The sequence below is a fragment of the Scyliorhinus canicula genome, chromosome 3 (assembly GCF_902713615.1).
Source record: "Scyliorhinus canicula chromosome 3, sScyCan1.1, whole genome shotgun sequence".
Lineage (NCBI taxonomy): Eukaryota > Metazoa > Chordata > Chondrichthyes > Carcharhiniformes > Scyliorhinidae > Scyliorhinus > Scyliorhinus canicula.
The window spans coordinates 20463247-20473814 of record NC_052148.1 but is presented as its reverse complement, the minus strand read 5'-3'; the positions used below and the strand labels follow the sequence as shown (position 1 = coordinate 20473814).

The 10568-nt window shown below is 47.7% G+C and overlaps 1 protein-coding gene across 1 annotated transcript in view; it reads left to right on the top strand.

Annotated features, from left to right (window-relative positions):
- The first annotated feature begins 747 nt into the window (after positions 1-747).
- The window catches only part of LOC119963845 (dedicator of cytokinesis protein 2-like), a 1353280-nt gene continuing 1343459 nt past the window's right edge, over positions 748-10568 (top strand). Inside the window, 1 exon segment of the mRNA XM_038793193.1 lies at positions 748-904. Coding sequence (XP_038649121.1) covers positions 862-904 — 43 coding nt within the window. The 5' untranslated portion in view covers positions 748-861.

Below are 10568 nucleotides of genomic sequence, written 5' to 3'. Positions count from 1 at the left end.
TGTCTTTAAGACAGAAATTGATAAATTCTTGATTTCTTGAGGAATTAAGGGCTATGGGGAGAGAGCGGGTAAATGGAGTTGAAATCAACCATGATTGAATGATGGAGTGGACTCGATGGGCCGAATGGCCTTACTTCCGCTCCTATGTCTTATGGTCTTATTGTCACAAGTAGGCTTCAATGAAGTTACTGTGAAAAGCCCCTCGTCGCCACATTCCGCCGCCTGTCCGGGGAAGCCGGTACGGGAATTGAACCCGCGCTGCTGGCGTTATTCTGCATTACAAGCCAGCCTTTTAGCCCCCGCTTCCACTTCACCATTCACCTCTCCTCCCCTGCCAACCAATGCTTTTGCCAATTTGCTGAAATCTTCATCCTTTGACATCCTTTTGCCAGTGGAAACACTTCTCCTTATTTACTTTAGGAAGACCTTTCTCATGGGCCTCAGGACCCCAACATCAGGAGCATTCGGGGGTCCTGAGTCCTGCCTTCGCTGTAAAGGCCTCGGTTGAATAAATTTGCTGGGCTTTTGGGTGTTTAAGCTGGGAGGAAGACATGCAAGGGTTAACCTGCCAGATGACAGGCTGCGAGTTGGAAAAAAAAAAGAAGTTGCAGAGGAAACATGCAACCAATATTTCATTGAGCTGCAAAATTACTTGGAGAAACAATCCAACAACCCTTGATTCACTTGTTAACCTATCAACTCACTGCTGTAAATTACTTCCTTGCTGTCTCGGTAATGTGTGACGCAGCTAAAGCATGTGATTGGCTTGCGTCTTGGCTCTTGCAACGAACGGAGTTTTGGAAGCAGACAGCCTTAACAAACTTTTGAGGGGCTTTTGTTTGCGTTAAACACATACAAGACATGCCTTCCTGGACTCGGACAGTGGATGCCAAATATGGAGTTGGTGAGTTCTGTTGAATTGTTTGTGTGCGTTTTAAAGTGTAGCCTTGGGAAAGCCTCATCAGTAGGATTCAGTGATACTCGTAACGCAGAGAGGAGTAGAGCGTAAGTTATTTCCTGGCCAGCTAAATAGACTCACACACACACACAAAAAAATCGGATAACGAGAACAGGATGTGGTTTAAAATAAGTAATGCGATTGCAAAAGAAAAACAATATTCCGGGTGTGAGGATTCCAAATGGTACAGCAATGGACAATGGTTCTCTCAAGCAGTGCAAAGTAGTCCATTCAATGTAGCGTGGCTTCCAATAAGGGAGGCATTCTCCAATTCACTGGGGGCAGGATTAGTCACCTGTGTACTTGTGACTGTGTGAATTGTAGCCTCGATATGTGATTGTATCATTCATGCTGAAACAATCTCCTCGATAACTGCAGCACACATTAAGGAAAGACCTCAGAAGCAGATGTAAGAAAATACAGATGGCATGGCAGGCAGTGTGGTTCTTCCTGCAGGAATGTTACCAGTCTGCTGCCAAGGTGCGCAGCTTTATCACGCTGAGATGCCAGCATATGTCTGGGGATCCCTGAGCTCTGGTGTGATTAAGTGTTGGTGTAACTAAGTGGACTCTTAAGTCAGACCAAGAGAAACACTTGACTAAACTGCAGAAGCTGTTAAAAATGATGCCCAAAGACAGATACCTGACTCACTGAAAATTCTCGCATTCTCTTCTGAGTCTAGCGGGAATATATAGGGAGGCTTCAGTCTAGAAAAATGGGTAATTTGAGATTGAAAACTGACCAGAAAGAGAGAGAGAGAGAGACAGAGGGTAAGATGAAGTCGCTTTACAAAGCTCAGCTCAACTTATCAGCAGATTCTGGCAAGTGGCTTGAAGGTTTGTGAGAATTCTCTGTTCTTATTCTTTCTTGATTAGCTGAACGTTGTATTGTGCAACTCGAAGCATTCAACAGGCTGCCTGAATTGGATCAGCTGCCAGGATGTTTTTAAGTTGATAAGGCTTCATAAGGTTATGCTTATAATTTTGAGGTCATTAAATGTTGCACTGTCTGCTTCAGTTGGATGGAGTGCACACAATGCAGACTCTACCCAATTGTCCCTATAAATAGCACAGAGGTGGTAAAAGAAACTGTGGCTTTGCCTGATTAACTATTACAGTGGGGGAGTCTGTTGGATATTTGTCCATTTCTCTTCATGTGTCAGTTGTTTTCTTTTGAATGGGAACCTGTCTTTCATTTGGCCCACTGGATAAATGGTCCGGTGTTACAATGGACGATGCAAAACAGGAAGTTTGAATTGTTGGCCCAGAGCAAGTCAATTGAAGGGAGGAAGGGCAGGGAGGAGGATCAGGGGAAATCAGCCTGTTTCTGATTGTGATCCCTGGTGCGAAGCCTACAGTTGAATAGCTTTGAGGCAGTTCCTGTTCAGCCTACTGATGTGTTGGGTATGCTGGGTCTGCGAGGACTGCGTTTACCATAGCAGTGAGAGAGACAGGCTTCCAACACTTGGAGAAATGCAACTCTATTTTATTAACTCTCAACTATTAAACATGCTTTAAACGTGGGTTGACACTATGCTGAGTTGACTGGAGACCTGAGGCTAACCTGACCAGACTATCTTACTACCACATGGTGGGTATTCAAGTTGTTGCTCACAGGCTCTGGCTGCCTCAGAGGCTGCATCCCAAGAGAGTGGGAAAACTAGTGCCTTAGATATAGATATAGAACAGTACAGCACAGAACAGGCCCTTCGGCCCTCAATGCTGTGCCGAGCAATGATCACCCTACTCAAACCCACGTATCTATCCTATACCCGTAACCCAACAACCCCCCCCCCCCAACCTTACTTTTTAGGACACTACGGGCAATTTAGCATGGCCAATCCACCTAACCCGCACATCTTTGGACTGTGGGAGGAAAGCGGAGCACCCGGAGGAAACCCACGCACACACGGGGAGGACGTGCAGACTCCGCACAGACAATGACCCAGCCGGGAACCGAACCTGGGACCCTGGAGCTGTGAAGCATTTATGCTAACCACGATGCTACCGTGCTGCCCCTATAAACTATAAAGCCTTCTGGCTTTATAGTGGCCGTGTCCTGTCTGGTGATTGGCTGCTGTGTTCTGTGTATTCATTGGTCATCCTGTGTGTCAATCAATGTCTGTCTGTGCACCATCATATACTTGTGTGTATATTATGACACCTACCATGATTTTACCTCAGACAGCAAGGTGGCAACGGGCTGGTGGTGAGGCTAAACCACTGTCTGCTGCTTTTTGTTTTAACTATTCACGGAATGTGCAAGTTGTTGGCAAAATCAGCGTTTAATCGCCACCCCTAACTGCCTGTGAGAACAGTAAGAAGTCTTACAACACCAGGTTAAAGTCCAACAGGTTTGTTTCAAAAGCTTGCTTTCGGAGCACTGCTCCTTCCTCAGGTGAATGAAGAGGTAGGAGCAGTGCTCCGCAAGCTAGTGTTTGAAACAAACCTTTAACCTGGTGTTGTAAGACTTCTTACTGTGCTCACCCCAGTCCGACGCCGGCATATCCACGTCATGCCTGTGAGATGGTGGTGGTGAGCTGCCTTCCTGAACCGCTGCAGTCCATGTGGTGTAGGTACACCCACAGTGCTGTCAGGGAATGCATTCCAGGATTTTGACCCAGTGATAGTAAAGGAAAGCCGATATATTTCCAAGTAAGGATGGTGAGTGGCTTGGAGGGGGATGTACCTGGAGGTGGTGTTTCTGTACCTCTGTTGCCCTGACCCTTCTAGATGGCGGAGGTTGAGGGTTTGAAAGGTGCTGTTGAAAGGACCTTGGCAAGTTGCTGCACCTTGTAGAAGGTGCACACACTGCTGCTACTGTGCATCGGTAGTGGAGGGATTTAATGTTTAAGGTGGTGGATGGGGTGTCCATCAAGTGCACTGAATTGTCCGGCGTGGTATCAAACTTCCTGAGTGTTGTTGGAGCTGCACTCGTTTAGGCAAGTGGTGAGTATTTTATCACACTCCTTGGGCTTTGTAGATGAAGGACAGGCTTTGGGGAGTCAGGAAGTGGCTCTGACCTGCTCTTGCAGCCAGAATATTTATATGGCTGGTCCAGCTCAATTACTGGTCAATGGTAAGTTCCAGGAGGTTGATGTTGGGGAATTCAGCGACGGTAATGCCATTGACTTCAAGGACAGATGGTTATATTCTGCTTGTTGGAGGTTGTGATGAATGATTACTGCACCTTTAATGTAATGATCCCTTTAAGACCGGGTTTGGAACCCTGGGGGACTCCGCCTCCAGCTCCACCCCCCCCCAGGGAGCCGTATATAAGGTAAGTCCAGTGGGCCGTGTGCAGTGAGCACACTTCTCGGTAGCTGTCTGGTTCTCTGCTAATTAAAGCCTTTGTATTACCAATCATCTCTCTCGAGTTGTAATTGAGGGTATCTCAGAGGTAACATTAGTTCTCCAATGCTAGGGCTGCTGCTTGCTACTCCAGTTGTTTGTCTGTATCAGGATTAAGCATCATTGTTGGATGGACTTTGGGGTCCTGTGGAGTGAATCAAAGCCCTCAACTGTTTATAGCGACACTTGCAGGGGAGCTCTACTCCTCTTACTCTGCCCTGTTGAATCAAAAGTCCCACAAATCAAATGTGATTATATTTACTGTGACCAAGTGATTCTCTTGGCTGCATGAGGATAATGTGGGCTGCTGCTGCCCGAGGCCCCTTTGCTCCAAGACTGCCTTACAGTCTCCTGCCTACTGGACATGTCCAAGTCCTAGCTGGCCTCAAACTATAAGGGAACAGCAGGTGGCCTGACAATTTATCTGATGACATGTTAATGGAGACTATCCCTCAAAGTCCCTTTCAGGGCAGCATGGTAGCATGGTGGTTAGCATAAATGCTTCACAGCTCCAGGGTCCCAGGTTCGATTCCCGGCTGGGTCACTGTCTGTGTGGAGTCTGCACGTCCTCCCCGTGTGTGCGTGGGTTTCCTCTGGGTGCTCCGGTTTCCTCCCACAGTCCAAAGATGTGCGGGTTAGGTGGATTGGCCATGCTAAATTGCCCGTAGTGTCCTAAAAAGTAAGGTTAAGGGGGCGGTTGTTGGGTTACGGGTATAGGGTGGATACGTGGGTTTGAGTAGGGTGATCATTGCTCGGCACAACATCGAGGGCCGAAGGGCCTGTACTGTTCTATGTTCTATGTTCTAAAGTGGCTTGGGCCTCTAACCACCCCCAAGACAGTTCCCCCTAATACTTGGCCGTGTCAATGCCTGGAGTTAAATTTTACTCCCGCACGAAAGCTCAGAGCATGCAGGAGGCTGTCAATGGAACAAGGCCCCTGCGACAGTTGGCACATTTAGAAAAAAGGAGGGAAGAGGGAGATAAATGGCCAGTGATTTTTAATGGGTCAGGTAGGTTTGAATAGACCCATACAACACAGAAGGAGGCCAGAAGGGGCAGCACGGTAGCATAGTGATTAGCACAGTTGCTTCACAGCTCCAGGGTCCCAGGTTCAAATCCCGGCTGGGTCACTGTCTGTGCGGAGTCTGCACGTTCTCCCCGCGTCTGCATGGGTTTCCTCCAGGTGCTCCGGTTTCCTCCCACTGTCCAAAGATGTGTGGGTTAGGTGGATTTGCCATGCTAAATTGCCCTTAGTGTCCAAAAAGGTTAGGTGGGGGTTGCAAGGTTACGGGGATAGGGTAGATACGTGGTCTTGAGTTGGGTGCTCTTTGTAAGGGTTGGTGGAGACTCGATGGGCCGAATAGCCTCCTTCTGCACTGTAAGTTCTATGATTCTCTGATTTGCCCCATTGTGCTTGTACTGGCTCCTTAACAAAGTTGTTTAATCAGTTCCATACTCCATTGTGCTTTTTTTCTCGCTCCGCACCCTTTCACCTTTTCAAGTATTTATCCAACCCGTTATTGAACCTGCTTTCACTATCTGTCCCAGATCATAGTAACTCGTTGTATAACACTTCCTATCTTACCGCTTTCATTCCTTTGCTAATTATGTTAAATCTGTTTCCTCTGGTTGATCCACCCATCTTCCAGTTGAAACTGTTTCTCCACCTTTGCTGGATAAAAACTTTTGATAACTCTGACCATCTCCACTAATTATTTCTCTAACCACCTCTGTCTTAAGAACAACCTTGGCTTTTCTAGTCTCTCCACATAAGACATAGGAGCAGAATTAGGCCACTCTGCCCTGCTAGTCTGCTCGGCCATTCAATCATGGCTGATTATTTTCTCATCCCCATTCTCCTGCCTTCTCCCCATAACCCCTGATCTTTATATTAATCAAGAACCTACCTATCTCTGCTTTAAAGACTCAGTGATTTGGCCTCCACAGCCTCCTGCGGTAAAGAGTACTACGGATTCATCACCCTCAGGCTGAAGAAATTCCTCCTCACCTCTGTTTCAAAGGATCATCCCTTTCGTCTGAGATTGTGTCCTCTGGTTCTAGTTTCTCCGACAAGTGGAAACATTCTCTCCACGTACACTCTATCCAGGCCTCGTAGTATCCTGTAAGTTTCAAAAAAGGTCCCCCCTCATCCTTCTAAACTCCAACGAGTACAGATCAAGAGTCCTCAAACATTCCTCATACAACAAGCTCTTCATTCCAGGGATCATTCATGTGAACATCTTCTGGACCCTTTTCAAGGCCAGCACATACTTCCTTAGATATGGGGCCCAAAACTGCTCACAATATTCCAAATGGGGTCACACCAGAACCTTATACAGCCTCCACATTTTCTCATAAGAATATAACAAATATAGACAGACTTTTAATCAGTGAGGGAATCATGGCTTAAGGGGATAAGGCAGGAAAGCGGAGTTGAAGATCATCGCACCAGATTAGTCATGATCTCATTGAATGGCAGAGAAGACCCAATAGGCCAAATGGCCTATTTCTGCCCCAATGTCTTATAAATAGAGACAGGAATAGGCTGTTCAGCTCATCAATCCTGCTTTGCCATTCAATAAAATCATATCTGATCTGATTGTGGCCCTAACTCCATTTGTCTGCTTGCCCTACATGACCCTTGACTCCCTTGTCGATCAAAAACCTGTCTCACCCAGCCTTTGAATTTATTCAATGACCCAGCTCAATTTGATGGGAGCAGAGAATTCCAAACATGCACGACTCTCTGAGAGAACAAATTCCTCCTCAACCCTGGTATCATAGATTCATAGAATTTACAGTGCAGAAGGAGGCCATTCGGCCCATCGAGTCTGCACCGGCCCTTGGAAAGAGCACCCCACTCAAGCACATGCCTCCTCCACCCCATCCCCTTAACCCAGTAACCCCAATTAAACTTTTTGGACACTAAGGGCAATTTAGCATGGCAAATCTACCTAACCTGCACATCTTTGGACTGTGGGAGGAAACCGGAGCACCCGGAGGAAACCCATGCAGACACAGGGAGAACGTGCAGACTCCACACAGACAGTGGCCCAAGCCGGGATTTGAACCTGGGACCCTGGAGCTGTGAAGTAACTGTGCTAACCACTATGCTACCATGCTGCCCTATTCTGTAGCCAGGCCAGTGTGATAGTAGTCGTGAATGTATTGGTGAAAAAAGGAGGCATGCCGTTGAAACTTTTTGTCATGCATTCATTCGGAAAGTTCGCAGGAATATTCATATTAAGGTAACAACAATTTGTTCTGCGTGAGAAGAGAGCGCTGATTGTCTGGCAAACGGGTATTGAATAGTAGAGGAGCTGTTCCCAAGCTTTTGTTTAACTGAAAAGTGTGGACACGATCCTTCTATCTGCAAAGGGCAGGGTCCTATGTTTGAATAAATGCAGTTCCCAGCTTGTTTAAGTGAACTACACTGCTAGTCCGACTGACAATCTTAAATTCGTTTTAAGGATAATTCTTACCACAACAGGATTGTTAGCAAGTATTGACCAGTCTCAGAATCATATCTTACGTTGGACACCATGGGCGGGATTCTTCCCTACCCGGCGGGGCGGGGTGGCGTGAACAACTCCGGCGTCGGACCACCGCAAAGGTACGGAATCTTCCGCACCTTCAGGGACTAGGCCCGCCCCGGAGTGGTTTGCACCCCGCCGGCCGGCGGGAAAGGGGCTTGGCGCCACGCCAACCGGCGCCGAAGGGCCTCCGCCGGCCGGCGCGAGTGGGCACATGCACGGGAGTGCCAGCGTGTGCTGGCATCATCTATGTGCATGTGCAGAGGGATTCGCTTCTGCACTGGGAATGGTGGAGGACCACAGACTCCGGTGCGGAAGGATAGAGTGCCCCCATGGTACAGGCCCGCCCACGGATCGGTGGGCTCCGACCGTGGGCCAGGCCACCGTGGGGGCACCTCCTGGGGCCAGATCCCCCCACGCCCCCCCAAGATCCCTGGAGCCCGCCCGCGCGGCCAAGTCCCACCGGTAAGGGATCTACTCTAATTTACGACGACGGGACTTGCAACGAACGGGTGAGACTTCGGCCCATCGCGGGCCTGAGAATTCATGGAGCCCCGCCCATTGAGTCGCGCCTGACCCCGCCATTCTCCGAGGCAGGCGGCGCGACTCACCCCGGGGCGAGTTTTGGAGGGGGGTGGGAGAATTTGGAGGACGGCGGGGGCGGGATTCACACCGACCCCCAGCGTTTCTCCGAACCGGCGGGGGGGTCGGAGAATCCCGCCCCATATCTTATGTTGAGCTTTACACAGCTTAGGGCCAGCCATCTCCTAGTTCATTCCCCATGGCATTACCTTGACCATTCAGATCCGACATGTCTGGCTTGAATTTGAACAACAAGCTGGCAGTTAACTGTTCCCTGGTTAATTCTCCATGACAACGCCTCGACCAACCCCAACCGGAGTACCCTTGCCACCCAATCAGCATCCTCTTCTCAGGCGTTATAAATTATTCTTCCCTTTGCATTTGGTAACCTTGCAAACTGGCCTGCTGAGCACAAGACATAAAGTTTTGACTGGGTGTCTCTTTTTCTTTAGCAATACTCAATTCCTGTGTTACCAAATGACTATTTGACTAATTAATATGTTGACATATCAGAAAGAAAAATGTCTTGTTGTTCTAACAATGACCTTAACTGGTTTCTGGGATAATGTCAGAGTACAGAGAATGCCATTTTTGTCACAAGGATGTCATGTGGAGGCTCTTTTCTGCTGTGCTGACAGGTTTTGGTGCAGTTAATATGAGAAACGTTCAAGACCCTGCCCCCTTAAATGTGAATTCACAAATTGTCAACCAAACAAGGCATTTCTTTTCGAGCCCTTTCACTTGTTCTGAACCATGGAAATTTCCGGCAATCTATGGTTAATATACTAGAGCCTTCAATCCCTGAAAGCTAGCAGTGTCACTGCACAAATCTCCATGAAACCAAGAATTCACCTTAAAAATGCGACAATAAATGTCTCAGTTGGATACAGTTGCCACTGTTGCGACCAATATTTATCACTTTATGCTTATTACAGTAGGAAAAGCTATTGAACACCGTTGATACTTGACTCACAAACACAAAGTCGCAACAATTCATGGCTTAAGGAGTGAACTTGCAGTTAGTTGGCATTTTCTGTGTGCCGTAATCCAGGAGACACAAAGATAAAGGTTCAACCAAACTTTATTTTAACTCCAAAGTAAAGCTGCACCTGTGACCTACAACACGAGTGTCCCGACCCTGGATTAACAAGCAAAGCACTTCACAACTCCAATAGTACTTCTGGCGTTTAGTTACTGTTTTAACGTAGGAAGCACAGCTGCACTGCAAACACTACTGAGATAATTACCATATTTGGTTTTATTGATAATGGTTGAGGGAAATCACAGGATTGTTATGGTGCTGAAGGAGGCCATTTGACCCATTTTATCTGCACCTTATTGATGTTGGCCAGGAGACCTAAGGCAACACCTTCTTCCAAAAAGTGCTGTGGAGTGTTTTACGTCCATTTGAAAGTGTAGGCAGGCACTTGGGTTGATGGTTTGTCCACAATATGAAATTTCTAATGGTGCAGAACTCCTTCAGTATTGCAATTAAAGTATCAGACCATATTATGCATTCAAACTAAGGACTTGAACTCACAACCTCTGGCTTTGAGGTAACAGTGTTACCGATTGAACCTGGCTGTAACTGGTGATTTTGAATAATTTCTAATGTCAGGCATTGGCATTAAAAGTATAGCATGCACAGAATCAAAAAAGACAGGAGTGGGGGGGGGGGGGGGGGGGGGGGGGGGTAGTGTCAGGAGGGGGGCGGCGGAGTTTGCACGTTCTCCCCGTGCCTGCATTGGCTTCCTCTGGGTGCTCTAGTTTCCTCCCACAGTCCAAAGACGTGCAGGTTAGGTGGATTGGCCATGATAAATTGCCTCAGTGACCAAAAAGGTTAGGAGGGTTTATTGGGTTACGGGGGTAGGGTGGAAGTGAGAGTTTAAGAAGTGCAGACTCAGTGGGCCGAATGCCTCCTTCTGCACTGTATGTTCTATGCGGTGCAGTGGGTATCACTGGGACTGTGGCACTGAGGACCCGGGTTTGAATCCCGGCTCTGGGTCACTGTCCGTGTGGAGTTTCCACATTCTCCCCATGTCTGCGTGGGTTTCACCCCTACAACCCAAAAATGTGCTGGTTTGGTGGATTGGCCACCCTCAATTGGCCCTTAATTGGAAAAGAAAAATAATTGGCTACTCGAAA